This window comes from Vespula pensylvanica, chromosome 7, assembly GCF_014466175.1.
Source record: "Vespula pensylvanica isolate Volc-1 chromosome 7, ASM1446617v1, whole genome shotgun sequence".
Classification (NCBI taxonomy): Eukaryota; Metazoa; Arthropoda; class Insecta; order Hymenoptera; family Vespidae; genus Vespula; species Vespula pensylvanica.
This window is the reverse complement of record NC_057691.1, coordinates 6,168,056-6,187,792: the sequence shown is the minus strand read 5'-3', so window position 1 is coordinate 6,187,792 and position 19,737 is coordinate 6,168,056. Positions and strand designations below refer to the sequence as shown.

General features: G+C 27.9%; 3 protein-coding genes across 5 annotated transcripts; 1 reads left to right on the top strand and 2 right to left on the bottom strand.

Moving 5' to 3' along the window:
* Nucleotides 1–1,461: 1,461 nt before the first annotated feature.
* Nucleotides 1,462–2,708, bottom strand: LOC122630366 (proteasome subunit alpha type-2). The gene is made up of 3 exons (XM_043814804.1): nucleotides 2,585–2,708; nucleotides 1,971–2,303; nucleotides 1,462–1,894 (listed from the first exon to the last, which is right to left on the bottom strand). Exons 1-3 carry the CDS (start codon nucleotides 2,623–2,625, stop codon nucleotides 1,564–1,566), a joined length of 705 nt encoding a protein of 234 aa, XP_043670739.1. The 5' UTR covers nucleotides 2,626–2,708; the 3' UTR covers nucleotides 1,462–1,563.
* Nucleotides 2,709–3,272: 564 nt separating this feature from the next.
* Nucleotides 3,273–9,555, bottom strand: LOC122630357 (C2 domain-containing protein 5). Of its 2 annotated transcripts, none has more exons than XM_043814783.1 (14): nucleotides 8,627–9,555; nucleotides 8,386–8,526; nucleotides 7,425–7,641; nucleotides 7,222–7,347; nucleotides 6,958–7,115; nucleotides 6,726–6,878; nucleotides 6,395–6,563; nucleotides 5,513–6,308; nucleotides 5,115–5,435; nucleotides 4,812–5,010; nucleotides 4,540–4,718; nucleotides 4,297–4,422; nucleotides 4,009–4,155; nucleotides 3,273–3,908 (listed from the first exon to the last, which is right to left on the bottom strand). In XM_043814783.1, the coding sequence occupies exons 1-14, from the start codon at nucleotides 8,991–8,993 to the stop codon at nucleotides 3,822–3,824; spliced, it is 3,186 nt and encodes a 1,061-aa protein (XP_043670718.1). In that variant the 5' UTR covers nucleotides 8,994–9,555; the 3' UTR covers nucleotides 3,273–3,821. The 2 variants fall into 2 exon arrangements, with proteins under 2 accessions (XP_043670718.1, XP_043670719.1); XM_043814784.1 differs by having other exon boundaries at nucleotides 8,386–8,557; nucleotides 8,627–8,755.
* Nucleotides 9,556–9,915: 360 nt separating this feature from the next.
* LOC122630354 (nuclear pore complex protein Nup98-Nup96) lies at nucleotides 9,916–19,622 on the top strand. 2 transcript variants are annotated; one of them, XM_043814766.1, is made up of 30 exons: nucleotides 9,916–10,111; nucleotides 10,383–10,478; nucleotides 10,557–10,781; nucleotides 10,971–11,213; nucleotides 11,292–11,510; nucleotides 11,645–11,728; nucleotides 11,811–11,990; nucleotides 12,127–12,251; nucleotides 12,349–12,661; nucleotides 12,748–12,931; nucleotides 13,024–13,135; nucleotides 13,202–13,342; nucleotides 13,414–13,697; nucleotides 13,818–14,062; nucleotides 14,153–14,395; nucleotides 14,467–14,720; nucleotides 14,825–14,965; nucleotides 15,055–15,163; nucleotides 15,339–15,473; nucleotides 15,528–15,716; nucleotides 15,785–15,961; nucleotides 16,100–16,329; nucleotides 16,419–16,659; nucleotides 16,781–16,918; nucleotides 17,040–17,316; nucleotides 17,387–17,650; nucleotides 17,796–18,107; nucleotides 18,198–18,295; nucleotides 18,380–18,626; nucleotides 18,712–19,622. In XM_043814766.1, the coding sequence occupies exons 2-30, from the start codon at nucleotides 10,448–10,450 to the stop codon at nucleotides 18,911–18,913; spliced, it is 5,643 nt and encodes a 1,880-aa protein (XP_043670701.1). In that variant the 5' UTR covers nucleotides 9,916–10,111; nucleotides 10,383–10,447; the 3' UTR covers nucleotides 18,914–19,622. The 2 variants fall into 2 exon arrangements, with proteins under 2 accessions (XP_043670701.1, XP_043670700.1); XM_043814765.1 differs by having other exon boundaries at nucleotides 12,124–12,251.
* The last annotated feature ends 115 nt before the right edge of the window (nucleotides 19,623–19,737 follow it).

Below are 19,737 nucleotides of genomic sequence, written 5' to 3'. Positions count from 1 at the left end.
AATGAGTGATAGTATAACGTACTTACATTAACTCTTCATTATTACTTGCGGAAAACGCGTTCTGCGGGAACTGCGATGTGTACTCGTCGAAATTCGAAGCAAGACTGAATCAGTAACTGTCAAAGTCAATCAAAGGTCCGATTTTGTTTTCGTCAAGGGTGGGAGAATATTCCCATTTCATCATTTAATTCTAAAACGACACAAATCGTATAGGATATTGAAAGAATGACTGATATAATTATATTACTTTAAATTGGAAATATTTTAAGTTTTTCGCGTATTATGATCTTTTCAATATTTAAATAAATGTACTGTTGTTTAAGTATTAATATTATTGTCTTCCTTGTTGATTAAAAATTGTTTAAATAATTGTAAAATTATTAATAGTATTGATTTATGATCTTTCGCGTTTAGAAATGTAGAGCTTCGATGTGTACTCGACGGAATACGAAAGAGAACTAACTCGGATATTGTCAAAGTTACTGAACGATCCGTGTGTGTTTATATTACATGTTGATATTACCCGAGATCAAAATTTCAAAGTATTGTAATGTTATATTAGAATTATTTTAAGTTTCTCGCGTATTATGATCTTTTTAATGTTTAAATAAATGTACTATTGTTTAAATATTAATATTACTGTATACCTTGTTGATTAAAAATTGTTTAAATAATTGTAAAATTATTAATAGTATTGATTTATGATCTTTCGCGTTTAGAAATGTAGAGCTTCGATGTGTACTCGACGGAATACGAAAGAGAACTAACTCGGATATTGTCAAAGTTACTGAACGATCCGTGTGTGTTTATATTACATGTTGATATTACCCGAGATCAAAATTTCAAAGTATTGTAATGTTATATTAGAATTATTTTAAGTTTCTCGCGTATTATGATCTTTTTAATGTTTAAATAAATGTACTATTATTTAAATATTAATATTACTATACTCGTATTCGTTAACAAATTTTTATATTATTACAAAAGTATGAAATTTATAAATTATTAGTTTCGTCGTACAAAAAAGGGATTTACAATTTCGTCGGAATATAAAAAGAAACTGACTGAACAAGTATCAAGTCTAACAAAAATTCGTTTTTATTGATGTAGAAATATTATATTAAAATTGTTTTATATTTATCACATGTTACTAACTATGTTATATTTGAATAGATCTATTATCGTTTTAATTTTAATGTATTTTTATTAAAACTTGTTAAATAATTCGTTATCACCATGTTTTTTGAACCTTTATCTTTTAAAATAAAACTTTATTCATAAAAATTACTCAAGTATTATGCTTCGATTAATTGCTGACATAAACCATTATGTTATTACGGGTGATAAACATCCTTAAATGAATAAAAAATTTACTTACTGTACAAAATTTATATTTTGTACAATATATCCTAGATATGGTTATTATTTAAATGATTGGAGAATGCTGAATTCTTGATAACATAGTTTGAAAGTACGTTTTATTGTAAGAACTTATTTTTCTCTTTATAATATTTATAAATTGCGGATTTATTACATAGTAAATTGATCAAGGGAATTAATTAATTAAGGGATACTAGCAAGATAATCTTTAACATTAGATGGATCTAATCTTCTAAATCCATTTGCATCGCAAATACCAACTTCTATATTATCTGCAGTCATTTGACCTTCAAATCCTTCTTTCAATGTAAGAATGGCAGTATGGACAGCATCATCCAATTCCAAATCTTCGCTATATCTTTTTTCAAGGAATGTTTTGCCATTAATGAAATTTTTTCCCATGGCAGTTGCTTTCCATGCAAAATAAGCACCAGATGGATCACATTGAAATAGATATGGCTTTCCATTGTCCCATCCACAAATTAATAAAGATACTCCAAATGGTCTAACACCTCTGTAACATATTATTATTATATAGTATTGGTACAAACTAGATATATTTATTATTATAAAATACTATTAATTTATACCCAGATTGTGTATATTCCTGCATAAGCATAGCTACTCGTTGAACTAATTGGGCAGTAGGAATAGGTTCTTGATAAACAAGCAGATATTGTTGAGCCATTTTACGAGCTTGTTTGACAAGTAATCTATAATCAGGTCCCATACCACTATATACCATACCAATGTGTTTTGTAATCATCTCAACTTTATTGACACTGTGTTCATCATAAAGTATAGATTTGTGCTTATTTTCAGTAGCAAGTACAACTCCATTTGATGCCTTAATGCCAACACTGGGAGCACCAGCAGCTACTGCAGCCAAGGCATATTCTATTTGTACCAATTTTCCGGATGGACTATATTAAACAATAATTAGTTTCATAAATGTACAAATTATAATGATATATCAAACAGATGTTAATTAAAAAATTAAAAACCCTATTAATTATCTAAAAAATGATATTAAACCACTGTAACAATGTGTTTTACAAATGAAGAATAGTTGATTATAGGTTAACTCCACTCTACATAAAATCTAATGTAAAAGCTATGTATGTATATATCTTAAATATATATCTTTTTAATATTATTGACAAATTATTTAAAAATTGTCGAATTATTGCATTTAGATACTTACCTAAATGTGGTTAATGAGAAACTATAACGTTCCGAAGCCATGACAATTACCTTGCAATAACCGCGACGCTTTAACAACTCTGAACTTGTATCATCTCATATATTATTACCTTCCAATCGTTTCGTCCAAAAGTACAATTTCATGCTGTTATTCCTATTGGTATTCCAGATAGCGGCAAAATTCAAATTCTATTTCTTCGTAGTAATATTTTTATAAATATTAAAAGAAACAATAAAATTAATATATGTTTAATTGGATCTGGCATACTATTATTATATCAGTCGTGTGTAATTCAAGTGATATAATGTTTAGTTATATAATTTATTATACTAATTCCAAAATATGTAAATATTACGTTTACAATTTATCTTATTATCTAATTATATATACGCTAATTTTAATAACCAAATAAATCTTAATAAAGATAATAATAATAAGAATTAGAATAAGAAGCAATTTTTATTATTCACAGCATTTCTATATACTAGAAAATTCACATTCTTAAACTAATGTAAGATATTTTTTAAAGAAATTGTGTTTTAATGATTGTCGCTCTATTAAGGATAAAAAATACTTTTTGGTAGCAAGAAATTTATATATAATATACTTTTTTTTATATATCATCATGCGAAATATATTCTAAGTGTTTGTATCAACTAATTGACTAGAATTAAAAATAAAATGCATGACATATTGCACCCAACGTATTATTTTGTAACAGTGACCTTTCAAAATTACAAAAGGGCATTGTGAGAAAAATGCTTATCATAAAATTACAATTTACATGTACATAAAAATAGAAAATACAATGTTACAGACAAATTACAGAAATGTGCATTGTACATTGAACTGTATAATTTGTTATGAATGTATATAATAAATACTATGTCATAAATTTATCCTTAGAAGTCCACTACTGCGATAGACTTAAGACTATATTTACATTAAGCAATGGTAGAGTACTTCGGGATATGTAATAGTATTATTTAACAATGCAGCAGAAGAATATACTATTTTAGTATAATAATAAAAAGTGAAGTAATAGATACTAAATTATAAATATTTTGTCTCTGTGTATATCAAGTATAAAAAGCCTAATATAAAGCAATTTTGTTACAGCAATAAAAATAAGCAAACAATTACAAAATATAACAGATTCGTCTAAAACTATAATAACAGAATGTTAAAAATTCTTTTTGCTTTGTAACTATGGTGGTGCAGAATGTGGAGGTTGGGGTCAGTAATTTGATGTTCCACTTCGTTTTTCATTGGCAAAATATGATACAAAAACTACATCTCCACCTACATTTATGAGACATTGACCCTAAAAAAATATAATATACACTTTAATGATTATTATCGATTCTGAAAATTGTCAATAGAATTTAAGAACGAAAATTATGTTAAATATATTAATAATATACTTGATTTTTATGAAGATTATGGAGAAGAACACATTGTGTCATAAAAAAAGCAACCATTGCATTTCCTCCTAATGCTGTAATATGTGCACGTACAATTGCTAATATTTCCATTACAAAGCTATGTGTAAATCCACTTAATCCACCATTCTGTAAAAAATGTATCTTTCTATACGATTTCTTATATGTTTTATCTTTAAATTATTATTTTTAGTAATTTTTCATAGCTATATATATCCGCAATCAAATTCTAACATAAAAACTAATGTCTTAATGATAATATAAATATACCTCTCTTACAGACGTGCTTTCTCTGATAAAGAAAAAGTTTAGATTTCCTAAATATCTTTCGATTCTTCCACCTGGTAAATATGATAATGGTGTTATATCTACACCATATCTTTCTTTCAAAGGCACCTAAAATAAAATTATAGAGGATAAAATATATAAAATATATCTCACAAAATTAAAAATTTACAACTTTTCAACTTAACAACAACTTGTACTCATGAAATATTTATAGTGTACACTCACATGTTTATGTCTATGTGTAGTATGTATCTTTGAACGTAATGGCGAACGTGGTCTTGATTTTCGTCCAGAAAGAATTGTTAATGTAGATGAATTTGCAGTTCGAATATTTGATGTATTGTCAGACACAGCAGGTGCTTCTATATGATCTTCTTCGAGATTAAATATCATCTCGTGTTCATCTATAAATTGAAATTTTTCAACTATATTATCATAATTCATAATAATAATAATAATAAAGTTCATAATAATACTATTATGACAACTAAAACTACCTGATTTTTTCGCTTCATCCTTACTAAGTTGATGAATTAGCAATTTGCGTTTAAATTTATTTGATTTCACAGGTTCCCCTAATCCAAGTGCCATACCAACAACAGAAAGTTGTATTTCATCTTGTTCAGGAAGTGCAACTTTAAATTGCATATCACAAAGTGCACAAGGAACCATTCTCCTTAATTTGAAGAAAACTGTCTATAATATATTATAAATATCAGTTTTTCGAAAGATATATTATATTATATATAAAAAGAAAAATATATTCTTAAATGCTACTTCAAAAGAATTTTGTAATATACCTGCAGTAATCTAGCAAAATATTTTGAAGGCATTGATGCTAATTGGCCTGCTGGAATCTTAGCTCTGGATACTTGTGTAAACATTTGTAAATTTCTTACAATTTCTAAATCTTCTAATCCAGGAATAGTTTGTGTATTTACTACGTGAAAATCATCAGGTGGCCTATCATCTATTAATAGTGATATTCTATCCATGTCCTCAAGATCATCTACTTCTAATATACAAGCATCTCGGGAACCTAACGCAACATCAAGTTCAGGTAAATCTTCGTCCGAGTCATCTGTATCAGATGTAGTAACAATACGTCCGGTTTCATTGTCCTATTAAAAAATTACAATAATTGCTTCATATATAAATCACATAAAATCAAATGAAACAATTTTTTATTTGGACATACCCCCCCTATTGGTTTCAACTGATAAAATTCTATATTCTTTTTTACAGTTTCTGAAAGAATTTTTTGAATTTCAACCAACTGTTCTTCATTGTGCCAAGAATTATGAGCAGCAATTTGAGGAATAGAAGGATTAGGTAATGCTGTAAGATAAACAGCAGTTCCAACTGCCATTCCAATTACCATTCTTTCCCCAATGGAAACTTGCAACTTTAAACCAAAGACAGCATTCATTCCTTTCATTTTTAACTTATTTAATAATAAACAATATAATTCATATTCCAAAAAAGGCAAACAATCAGAAATTTCTTTTGCATTTAATTCACCTCTCAAATCTTTCTTACTTTTACATACTGTTGCTTGAATAAAACATCCCCTGCCAGTCATAGGTATATTTTCAGGAAGTTCTATAGTAGTAAACATTACATCTGGGACTTTTGCTCTCTTGCATATAGCACATTTTGACATGTTGACTTTAAATTGAATATTATTTCCACTATATGGTAAATGACAAAGATTACATCCATGAGATTGCACATATGATTCATGATCATTACTTTCAGATGTACATTTATTTCTTCCACTTAGATTTGTCGTATGATTAGATGTATCAATGTCACATTTTTCTGTTTTGTTAATTGATGATTTTGGGCAAGGTTTATCACGATCTGATTCCATAGATGCTGTAATTAATCCTTGTTGCAATCGACTTACAAAAACATTATCCTGATCTTGATTTGAACTATGAAGATTTATAACAGCAGCTGTACCACTTGCATTTAAAACACAAACATCGTCGCTAAAAATAAATGAATTGATATCATTTATCATCCTATCGTTTATTATTTGTGCTTATTTAAACACGAATTTATTGAAATATTTTACCATATGCTAGTTTCTTCTTTATAACCTATGACGACATTACATGCTAATGCTCTTGCATGTGATCTTACTTCCATTCTAATTTCTGTCCACCATGCATCACGACCTTCTGGTTCTTCTAAATTACTTATTCTTTCCAATAGTTTAACTGATCTTGAACTTACCAGACCACCTACCTCAATATGATGTATATAATGTATAATTTTATATATTTACAATATTACACAAATATATTTCATTCCTTTTTCAAAATACACCCTCCCACTATTTTTATAAAACATTACAAAACAATATTTCTTTTTTAACTTATATGGAGATGATGCACAAAGCTTACCTATATGTACAACAAAACCAGGAGGATACTGTTGCATTGTAATAAATGGATATTCCAACATTTCTAATGCATCTTGATTCATAGTTCTTACTACAGCTGTTGATGTTTTCATAAAGCCACCCATTGATCTATCACTTCCTGCCAAAGAATTACCTGAAATATAGGATTAAAGTAATTGTAATTATTGAAAATATTTTAATACTTCGTATATTTTTTCTATTATATATCATACCTTTTGGTGTAATACTCAAATCAGAATCACTGGATCTTCTATGCAAAGGAATGATATTATGTGTTTTTGTTGCAGGTGAATGTAAAGTTTTTGTAGTTGCTGAAGAAGGAACAGTAGGAAGTGGATAACTTGGACTGAACGATGCTTCTTCTTGATGTCTACAAAAATACAAATGTAACAAATTTATATTTGTTCCATCAAAACATGAGATATATTTTACTTATATTTATCATAATTTAAACCAACAAATAAAAATTTACATACTCTTCAAGTGGTACATTATCCGAAGGAGAATTAAAAACATCATGTACTTTTACAAGAGTTACTGCAGTTCCTATCCCTCGTGCAACAATACCTGATTCTCCTTCTAGATCAAAATTCTGCAGATATCTAATCATAAGTGAAAAAGTACAATTGAAAATTAAAGTACAGTTCACAGACAAATAAAGGTATTTGTGCATATTTACCCAATAACAGCATTTCCACCCAGATCTAATGCTTTCAAACCTATTTTTCTTTGTACTTCTCCACTTAATTTAAAAAACAATGTCTGACGTGCTTCATTTGATGCTCTAGGTGTCCTTATCTTATCGATCCATTTATATTCCGGATCATCACTCACTATTAATTCTTCAACAAAACCATGTATCACTTGAGCATGATATCCATGTGGTATATTTGGTGCTGCAAATATTTCATACTTATTTTATTAGTAGCAAGACATTTATATAATAAATGTTGTTTATAAAATATAATTAAATAATGCTATATATATTTGTCAATAAGTAAAAATAAAAAAAAATATAGATACAACAATTGCTCCTATGATTTGCTCAAATATATGATATGAAATATTTATTTAATATTATCAAAAAATTTTTATCTCAATAATATTATTCTCTCAATAGTATTTTTTTAATCTTTCTTTATCTCAATAGTATTATTATAGTTAATAAAATAAAATAAAATTCACACACAGTTTTAAGATATATCTCCTGTAATGACAGACAATAACACTTATCATCAATAATATGTATTTTCTTGGAGATTTAAGACAATTTATATATAACAATACTGTTTCTTTGCTAAAATGGTTGCCAACACTGATGTTTTATCAGAATGGATATCTTTTGCTGATCCAATTAAGAGAATTGTTGAGAATATTCCCCCTATAAAATAAAAATTTATTTGTAAAAATATATAAATGTAAAAAAATATACGCATAAAAAATTATTTATAGGAGGTATATATATATACTTTTAAAGATATTTATAATTGTTCTCTTAATAGTTAGTAGAAAAGAATTGTTTTCATCTAAAATAAAGCAAATCATAGTGCAACATAGTAATATAAATGAAAACATTATGAAGAATAACCTAAACCTCCTTTATGTTCATTAAATGTAACATTAGTAATTTAAATGCTTACAATAGAAGAACTGTACACCGCACGATGATTGCCTAAACTTATTAAAATCTAAGAATAATTCCACTTTAACAATAATGTTTACTTCACCACGAATGCCATGCATTGTATCATATACTGGCAACCATCCTGTCATAACAGAGCCTATAATAATGCAGAATGTAAAGACAAAAAACTAAAGCCAAAATAATATTCGTATATATACACATATATACAAATTATTCTATTCATTTTTTATCACTACCTTGAGAACCAGCACTTGAATTTAAAGCAGCTTCCAAAGTCCAAACATTTTTAATTAAAGGTGTTATACCAGGTAATAATAATGGATTTAAATTTATATAAACTTTGCCAATTGCATCATTTGCAGAATAAGTGTCATGATCCATTAATCTAATTTGTAAAGGTTCATCTTGTAACTCCGCATCATCTACTTCAAATTTATACCATTCAGAATTCCACTGAGGATTTAAAGATTTTCTACACACATCAGTTTTATATGTGACATTTCCAAATTTTAGTTCAACATATGCATCTGTTGTATCACCTGAACGATCCATTACAGGCAAATTACGACCTGCCAATACCTTTACTTTTATCTTTCCAGGCATTGTGTTTCTTAATAAGTATAACGGTTATAGAACATAATTATATCATTTGAATAAATTAGATATCCACCTATTTATGATTAAGTATTTACATTCTGCTGTTTCATAGCAAGTTGATGTTTATGTCATGCATTCACTTGTACTTTTGCTACAGATATTCACAGTTAAAAGAGTTATTACCATCTAATTTTCATGATAATCAGAATCTTCTTGATCAAATCATGTGATAAATAGATCAACTGTTTTACGATATCACCCACTAATTACAATATTTATAAGAAAACTATTTATTAACCTTAAAACCTTCAACGGTACACGTTTCATGCTTATCCAGTAAGGATAATTATTGATTTATATGTATTTTGTATTTATGATCTAAATATTGGTTATGCAAGTGTAATTTTATACTTGCGATCCTTCATAATTGATCACTAATCATGTGATATTAGAACGATAAAGTTAAATGAATATTCATACAACAATCACCCAACACTATCCCACACTAGAATCTGCTAGAATCAAAAGAATAGTGAGTGAATATAACAAGAGGAAAAATCAAATAAAATCAATTTTGATCTTGCGATATTTATTATTCTTCAAGTTGGTATGACTTGCGATATACCAACGTAGAATCTGAAAAAAGTTTTATTGGTAAAATTTTGTGCGTACCTACGTATTTTTTAATTTAAGTAAATTGTAAACTCTTTGAAATTTTTAATCGACCAAATGAATAAATCGAAAGAATTTTTAATAACATAAAAGAAAATAAAAGTAACGATTTAAATATTTATTTAAAAAATACTTGTTTTTATCGGTTTCTATCGGAAAGATTTTTTTGATGCAAGTAGGACAATCATCTAATTGTAAGCAACCAACTTCAGATCTAGTGACATTTGAATTTACCTTAAGTATGTTGGTATATACGTTGCAGTTCCATTGTCCATCTTCTATCCTGACAATACGCCATTACTTGTTTATTAAGCGTGTGTTTCAGTGGAAAATAAATTTAATCACGTATTGCATCATTTCACCTGTAGATAAATTTTATTATTTTTGTTAAACTAGTGATCGGAAAACTGAATCTATCTCGTCTGAGGCAATGCCTTGAATTAAGCATATAGGTTAACAATTTTTCTTATATTTGCTTAGTATTAGTAACAATTGATTGTACACATATTAGGACGAATACAAAGTTATTTTATTGTTTATCTATCGATGTTTACTGTGCTATGTCTGTCTGTGTTGATATATATAGGATATATCAATTACACACATATATGTATCTCTGATGTCATTAGTGTTTTTGTTGTGCAATCTTACTCAATGTTATTCTCTTTTAAACATACATAAGAAAAGAAGAAAATATGGAATAAAAATAATTCCTTTTTTCAGATTTTGCAAAAAGACAAATATTAATAGAACTTTACTAGTGTGTGGAATTATTATACTAAATAAACATGTTTGGGCAATCTGGAAATACATCCTTCAGTATGTTGATTTAATTCATTGTAATATTTTGAAACTCTTTTTATAATATATTCTAGTAATATTATTTATTAATTGTAGCTGGTTTTAATACTGCTACACAAAGTAGTCCTTTTGGTCAATCTGCATTCAGTAAACCAATTACAACAACTAGCTTTGGAATTGGCACGACTCCAGTTTTTGGCAGTGGTAATACTTCACTTTTTAGTTCAAAACCTGCTGGTTCTTCAACTAGTGGGTTATTTGGCAATACAACTACCCCACCAGCATTTCGACAACAAACTAACGCTCAGCCTTCTTTTGGAGGTATTTTTATTCTATTACAAAATGCAAATATACATTGTTATAGACTTGCATATATGCATTGATATGCATTTTTAATATTTATCTAAAAATTTTAAAGATCAATCAAGAATATACATACTAATTTTAACTCCTGAATTCCTTTGAAATATTATTATAATATATAAATTTTTATTTATTTTTTTTTTGCAGCTTTTGGTACTACCAATACAAATACTAATCTGTTTGGTACACAACAAAATGCAACCCCAAATCTTTTTGGGACAAGTACAGCAACGTCTGCTTTTGGTCAAGGAAATAAAACAGGTGGATTCAGTTTTAGCACCCCAGCTTCCAGTAATTTATTTGGTCAGCCACAACAACCATCTCAACAAGTTACTCCTTTTGGTCAAACTAATGCAACTGGAAACACAAATCTCTTTGGTGCAACTACTGGTAAGTCACATATAAAAGAAAATTAATTGTAAAAATCGTAATTTAATTATTAATACATATATATATATATATCTTAAGGTTTTAGTAACACACCTGCTAATACAGCTATAACAGGGACTGTAGTAAAATTTACACCTGTTATAACTACGGATTCAATGACAAAAAATGGTACAGCTCATAGTATATCTGGAAGACATTGTTGCATTGTTGCTATGAAGGAATATGAGTCCAAATCATATGAGGAATTACGTTTTGAAGATTATTCAGTTGGTCGAAAAGGTCCACAAGGTCCACAAGGTAAAGACAATAATATTATTTAAAATATAAAATCTATGTGTATATACATATACACAATATAAACTACTGTAATAATTTAAAATTGAATTTTATTAATCAATTGGCTAATTAAACTTGATTTATATTCGTAACAGGACCAAGTACTGGGCTTTTTGGAGCATCAGCACAACCATCTCCTTTTGGAAATACAGCAGCTGGTACTAGTACTGCAGCAACAGGTATATATTTGAAATTATATTAGTTATTTTATTATGTAGAATCGAACTGAACACTTCATATCATTTATTTATATTATAACAGGTTTTAGTGGAATGAGTGGAGGTTTTGGCACTACCAGTCAATCTGGATCAAATAGTCTTTTCGGTAAACCAATGGCAAATTTTGGAGGACAACCAGCAACAACAGCAAATACTTTTGCATTTAATTCTACGACCAACACAAATCTTTTTGGCAATAATACACAAGCTAAACCTTTTGGTAGTGAGTATATAAGAATTTTTAAGGATATTTTATAGTATTCCTAATCGATTATATTACATCTAATAAAATTAGATTAATATTAATTAGTTAATTATTATTTGGAAAATATAAATAGCTTCACACATATTTACAGCAGCTGCTCCAACATCACTTTTTCAAACCAGCAATGCTAATCAAACTGCTGGCACAGGTTTTGGTAACATTAATACTACACCTAATACAGGTTTTGGATCTACATTTGGTACTGCTCAACCTAATCAGGTAAAAAAGAAATATTAAATATAACATGTACTTTTTCTATAAATTTTATAGATATTATTTATAATTAATATCTTAACATTTTCTTTTATATGTATAGACAATTGGATTATTTAGTCAGAATAAGTCAGCCTTTAATATACCTTCGACATCATCCGGAACTGGTTTTACAACTTTTGGACAAACATCTGTAAGCAACAGTGGGACATCTCTGTTTAATGCAAAACCTGCTATGACTGGATTTGGAGTTTCAACGTTTGGTTCAACACCGGCACCTTTGAGCTTTGGGACTAATACAGGTTTCAATACAGGCCAAAATTCTGGGAATTCGCTATTTAATTCATCATTTAAACCTGCAGGACAAACTCCTGGTTTTTCTTTTGGTTCAACTGGAACACCTTCTACGGGTCTTGGTAGCGATTAAATTAAATTATACATGTAAAAATATATTACAGCGATTTACATGCTAATAAATCTAATATTTTATTTGTTCATTTAGGCACCAATACAGGCTTAAATTTGGGTGGTAGTTCAACACTATTTGGCCAACAAAAGCCAAGTGGAGTTTTTGGAAATACAGGAAATACTACAACATTTAATAATCCTGGTTCATTTGGAACATCTTTTTCCTTTGGTACAAATAATAATACAATGTCTGGACAAGGAACTGGTTTACTCAGTGGGTAAGTGTAATTATGTGATATGTAATACTTTTACAAAGTATTTTATAACGTTCTTAAAAAATATATATATATAATGATCTAATGTGTTATAGGTTAGCACCGAATCAAGTAAAAAATTCTGGTACTGTTCCTGTACATCAACAAATTTTAGCATTGGTATCAGCACCTTTTGGTGACTCACCTTTATTGAAAAACCTATTACCAGTAAGTATCAGATTGTAGTTTAAAACAAAATATGATCACACTGTATATTATTGTTTTATAATTTAGGCTTCTGGAAAAACAGAAGAGCTTTTAAAACCGACAAATGCAACATCAAAAATATTGAGCAATTCACAATACAAAGTCGCGACTAACAATAAATCACCAAAAATTAAAACAAGAATTGTTAGTACTGCTCAGTTGTCCAAGGTATATTTGCTATTACTCAATGTTTTTTGTAAATAAAAGAAATTGTACATACAACTATTTTACTTTTCTAGAAATCATTATTTGAGGGGCTTGAAGAAGAAGACCCAGTATTATCTGAGGCATTTCAACCACGTCCAAATGCTAAACGATTGGTATTACGACCAAAACCAATTACAAATTCTACAACGCAGTCATTAAATGAGAATTCTGAATCTCATACGAAAAATGATAGCAGGGAAGAGAGAATAGATAATTCCAATGTACACAATAGCAGTATTGAGGCTATTGATAAAGAAAACAAAAATTTAGAAACAAATAGGCAATTTTCAGCTGATAGAAAATCATCTACGTCATGGTAAGACTAAGAGACTAAAAATATACACATATAGTTATACATATTTACAGAAGTTACATTATTTACATAGTTACATTAAAAACATGTTTTTATAATACCACCTTCTATCTTTATTAATAGGTTGAAGTCATCTCTTCCACGAAAAGGAAGAGTATTATGTGATGACGAATTATTCGAAGGACAACGGTCTCCATTTTCTGAAACAAATAATTCGCAAGAAATAATTAATAATACAATAACTGAGTTAAATCCTCACCATAGTATAAATAATCAAACTGACCCAGATTTATCTAATTTAACAGAGACACCTTTGAGTGCATCGTTGGGTGATAGAAGTTCTATTGATTTGATTACACAAAATACAGGTATGTATCATTAAAAATACATAATATTACTATATTTACAAAAATATAAATGATATCAAAAGAAATATTATATATTATGTATTTTTTAAGATACCAGTCAAGAATTAGATACAAATTCAATGTCTACATCACAAAATAATTGGTCTACTAATTTGGCCAAAGTAACGCTTCAACGAGTGGGGTATTATACAATTCCTACACTTGATAAATTAGATGATTATGTTTGTGGAGAAACTTGTGTAGTGCCTAACTTTACTGTAGGACGTGAAGGATATGGCAATGTATTTTTTCCAGAATCATTTGATATTTATGGCTTAAATTTAGACGAAATAGGTAAAATTATAAATATGTTATAAATTCACAAAAATCTCTTCATATATATCTTATTATATATTATTTTATAGTATATTTTCGGCACAAAGAAGTTATTATTTATCCGGATGACGAAAAGAAACCACCAGTCGGTCAAGGTTTAAATCGAAAAGCTCAAGTTACATTGGATAGAGTATGGCCACATGATAAAACTCGACATGAACCAATTACTGATCCACATAGAATAGCTGCCATGAATTATGAGGCAAAATTGCGTAAAGTATCAGCGAAACACGATACGAACTTCCTTGAATATCGTCCAGAAACTGGATCATGGGTATTTAAGGTAAATAAATTATATATCCGTGATATGTGATTTATATATAAATGTAATTCTTTATTTATTTTATTTTATTTATTTATTTATTTTTTATTTTAAAATCGTGCTAGGTCGATCATTTTTCAAAATATGGTTTAAGTGATTCGGATGAAGATGATAATAATGTGCCACCTAAATCAGATGTGAAAAAATTAAAAATTACGAATTTGCAACAAAAGTTACCTGAAAAAGTGGAGCAACAAAAGTCTATAGTAAGAATTAAATAATTTTATTTTTAATATTATGATAATTTATAAACAATAACCCGAAACTGATATAATTTTTTTTTTTTTTTTCATAGAATAAAAATGCCACCACCACGATAGAAAATCACGTTAAAGCAGGAGAGTCGCGACTTTCAAATTTAGAGTGTGATTTTTTAGGAACGGATCCTGATTCTCCAACTTACAGTGAGTGTTAATCATATTTCTTTTTATTGAAGATTACTATAGAATTTATAATTATAATGTCCACATTATTATATTATTAATTTTTTTTTTATTCTCATATTTTTTGTATATTAATATTTTTTATGTTTTCCATATGCAATTTAGAAAAAAATTTTTTAAATATTGAATTTTACAGGACATCGTAATGACGAGAAAAAATTATTAATTAGTCCTACAACAGCTTATGCACGTATTACTGGCACAGATTCTCATAAATTACAGTTGATGAAAGCAAGTTTTTTTGATACGGCCGAAGAAGAAATGGATCAAGGTAATATTTTCAAATCATAATAAGTGGAAAACAAAAAATAAATTTTTTTTACAGAATCAGTCCATGATACTTTACCAGTTTTACCAGCAAAAGATCTATCAAATAATTTTTTTAACGCCGGGACAAAAATCGATCGACATAGTATTGCGACTATTTATACACCAATATTACGATCAAATTTTATATCGTCACAAACATCATTATCAACGAATGAAGAACAAATGCTACATGAAACAAATATTCGTAAGATTTTTTAATTTAACCAAACTTCATTTGTAATATAACAATATAATAACATTTTTTTCTTCTAGGTTCAAAATCAAAATTATCAAATGAAAATACTGGTGCTCAAACATTTGTTCTTACAAAATCTTTTCCTGATCCTTCGATAGCACCAATAACTAAAGTGATGAGATGTCATTCAGAAGTAATTCCACTTTCGGAATCTATTCTGAATAAATTACACTTTCGTTGCGCTGCAGATTTTGGTAACGTATTATTAAATATTATATTTCATGGAGATTAATTTTTTACAAAAAAATCTATTTTTACTTTGGTTACCATAATATATTATAGATTCATTTTTAAATTTATTTAATGTCGTAATCATACAATAATTTATACAGGTATACAAATGGGTAGAGTGTTCAAATCAAGTTGGGGTATGGGATTAACATTACTTTCTTTAAGTACACAAGAACAAGCAGCTAAAATACCACTGCAGAATACATTTGATCAGTTAGGATCTTATGTATGTGGTCGTATACCAGGTGATACAACTTCAATGAATGTTGTGCAACGTTTACAAATTTTGGGAGGTAATGGAGCAGAACCAGAATATATTCAGATGTTTAAGGTAACTTTTAAAATGTGTTAAATGTCTTAAAGAATGAAGTGTTCTTTGATGTACAAGCTTATCTTATGTTTATTATAAAATGTTCAAAGGAAAGTATAGAAGGACATTTAAAAATTCAACTTGCCAATTGTATTATGGGACACGAAGGAGATTGTCCAACTTTTAATGTAGCAACAGAAACAGCAAGTACTACTTTAAGCGCTCATAGCAAATTAGCTCAAGAACTAGCTGATCAATTCTCTTCAGATTTTATGATGGTATATACTAAAACAGTCTTCAAATTATGTGTGGCACTTTGGGGAGATCTCCCTGATATAAACATATCCACTGGTATTTTATATTTTTCATATATATATATATGTGTGTGCGTGTGTGTATGCGTGCGTGCATGTGTGCGTATTATACTTCAGTCATAATTATATTTAAATAATCAAATATACAATTGATTTAGGAAATGCAAAACATCATAATGTAATGGTAAGAAAAGAAGCTGTAGGTGAATGGCTCCAAAGTGTAGTTAAAGAAACTGTAGAGAAAGAAATTGCTGAAATTGATATGGATGATAAAATAATACTTTCGTTGCTTACTGGTATGTATACACATAGTGTACAAATACTATTTGATTTTAGATGGATTTTAAACACACATTCTTCGTATATTATTTTATTAATAAAAATCCTATTAATTATAATAATCTTAATGTCCAAAAGCACTAAGATTGGAAGAAGCATGTCAGATTGCTAGAAAAGTAGGAGATCACTGCTTAGCACTATTAATGGCACAATTACGAAGTGGATTACCTGTAAAAGAAATGGTGAAACAACAACTTGCAGTATGGCAAGATTTGGATGTTGATGAAAATCTTTCTATCAATCGCTTAAAGTTATTTACTCTGATAGCGGGCGAGCCTCTTATTTCTAGTAAACATGGTACCATTAACACTTGTGAAGGACTTGATTGGAAAAGAGCCTTAGCTGTTCACTTGTGGTAAGACAATACTTTATTTACAAGTAAATTTATATATTTAATTAATTAACATTTTGATAAATCTATATAGGTATTTGTCTTCTCCAACTGCTTCAATAACAGATGTTTTGGATCTATACGAAGCATCATTCAATGTTGATCCTACTGAAGCATATTCAGTAATACCAGAGCCTGAATATAAAAGCAATGGATATGATCCAGAAACAAATAATAAAAAATCAGTACATGATTTATGCTTTCATATATTGAAATTATATTGTACTGGAAATCATTCCTTAGAAAAACTTTTGAATCCATTAACATATACTCTAGATCCATTTGATTACAGACTTAGGTATTTTTCTGGAATATTTCTTTTTCAAATTTATTTATTTCATTTATCAATAAAATGTTAAAATAAAACAATAAAAATATATAAAAAAAAAATAATTTGATGCACACACACACACACATTAAATTACTGATGGATTCTTTTACAGTTGGTTAATGCAACAAACATTACTCAGTTTGGGTTATTCACATCTTTCGGAATATGTTACATCATTGACACATATTAATTTTGCAACTCAATTAGAAGGATATGGCTTATGGCATTGGGCTATTTTTGTAATATTACATTTACGAGATGCTGGACGAAGACGTACTGCAGTATTAGATTTATTAGCAAGACATGTAGAAATAGATGACATTCCTGAATATGTTAAACAAGAAGAATTTTTAAAAGAAGAATTAGGCATACCATCAGCATGGATTCATCAAGCCAAAGCCATGAAAAGTCGTGTTAGTAAAAGGTATAAAATACAAATTCATGTTAATCATTTTAAATTTAATTAAATTCCCATATTCTTGTAATTATCTTAAATGACCTTTAAATTTGTTAGATATGGAGAAGCAGCATGGTATTTTATACAAGCTGAAGAGTGGAATATGGCTCATGAAATTATCATTGAACATTTAGCAGCTGATGCTATAATAAATGGTATAAAACTAATTTCTGTGGTATAATTTAGCTATTATTAATTGATCGGTAAAATTAATTTTTAATATTAATTTTATTATACAGAAAATTATGAATATCTTCAATCTTTGCTTAACCCATTGGTACCTGAAGAATGTAGCAGTATAATTAGCAATTGGCCTAATCAAGGACAATTGCTTTGGGATTATATAGAAATTACTACTCAAATCCAAAATTTATTAAATTCTTCCGATTCTTGTGCAATAAACTATAAATTGGAATTACTAAAACCTAGATTGACATCATTATGTTCGAAAATAGATCAATTTCCTTGTCTAACTGCTAAGCACAGGTAATATATGTGTATATATATTGATACTGATCTCTTTTTTTAATAAATAATAATGATATAATCCATCTTGTAATAATATTTTCAGATTGTGTCAAGCCGAAATTGCAAAAAGAACCTTACATGTAGCTAAAAATTTGCTTATATTACAAGCAAACGAAAATACATCTATGTTAAAGGTATTAGTTTATCTAATCTCGCAATTACCGTTACCAGAAGATTATGCCCAACAAGAGTTACGTCCTATTATCAATATGTGTGTAAATGAAGCAGTTTCACAAAAAGCATAGTTTTTGTTACAAGGTAATTTAATAATGTGCTATATGAACAAAAGTCTTTTGTATACTGTTTAGATACATTAATGACATAATTTACAATACAATATAAATAATGTAATGTTCGTTTGTTTATAATACTTAAGGATTTTTTCAAATTGTGAAGTAACAATTAATTAATAGATTTAATAACTCAAAAAATATCCTTGATTAGTATCAAGTTTATAAAACATTAAAATGCACATTTATAAATGATTAAAATATATTTTAAGTTGTTCACTTGCGTTATTCAAATAATATTAATGTTTAGTGATGTAAATGTATGAATTGTAATTTTTAATTTATAATAATCAAATTATATATACATATTCTTGTTTTTAAGTAAAACAGGAAACAAATCATTTCACTTTTTTAACAAAATAAATATCGCATATTTAAATATATGTGATTTCAGTATAATAGAATGATTATTTTTCTTTTATAATGATTAAGCAATTCAAACAATTGTGAACAAAAATGTAATTAATATCTTGACCCGTTTAATGTCTTTATTACACTTGATAAAGTATGTATTTATAATGTTTCAATAATAAGTATGCTGTGTGAACATATAGAACATAATGTTTAAGTACAATTATATAGCTTCTTCATCAGATAAATATGACTTATCTGTATTTGATTTGTAAACAAAATATATAATATTATAATAAAGATTATTCGTTCCTATTGTTGTTTTAATAAGTTCTATCTTTTATAATTGAAGAATAAAATATATACTTTATAAAATATACTTTAGTAACCGTCTTTCGTTGATTTCTGTATAGCCATATGTGCCTTAA

What these genes read in the sequence shown, in the direction of transcription:
- LOC122630366 (XM_043814804.1), bottom strand. Translation starts at nt 2,625, where the DNA reads ATGGCTTCGGAACGTTATAGTTTCTCATTAACCACATTTAG. An exon ending in TTCTCATTAACCACATTTAG is followed by an intron (nt 2,304 to 2,584) that starts GTAAGTATCTAA and finishes TGTTTAATATAG; the next exon opens with TCCATCCGGAAAATTGGTAC. An exon ending in CAGGAATATACACAATCTGG is followed by an intron (nt 1,895 to 1,970) that starts GTATAAATTAAT and finishes AATATGTTACAG; the next exon opens with AGGTGTTAGACCATTTGGAG.
- LOC122630357 (XM_043814783.1), bottom strand. Translation starts at nt 8,993, where the DNA reads ATGCCTGGAAAGATAAAAGTAAAGGTATTGGCAGGTCGTAATTTGCCT. An exon ending in AAAGAAGAAACTAGCATATG is followed by an intron (nt 6,309 to 6,394) that starts GTAAAATATTTC and finishes ATTTATTTTTAG; the next exon opens with CGACGATGTTTGTGTTTTAA. An exon ending in AAAGCACGTCTGTAAGAGAG is followed by an intron (nt 4,156 to 4,296) that starts GTATATTTATAT and finishes CATTTTTTACAG; the next exon opens with AATGGTGGATTAAGTGGATT.
- LOC122630354 (XM_043814765.1), top strand. Translation starts at nt 10,448, where the DNA reads ATGTTTGGGCAATCTGGAAATACATCCTTCA. An exon ending in CTGGATCATGGGTATTTAAG is followed by an intron (nt 14,721 to 14,824) that starts GTAAATAAATTA and finishes AAATCGTGCTAG; the next exon opens with GTCGATCATTTTTCAAAATA. An exon ending in CCATTTGATTACAGACTTAG is followed by an intron (nt 17,651 to 17,795) that starts GTATTTTTCTGG and finishes ATTCTTTTACAG; the next exon opens with TTGGTTAATGCAACAAACAT.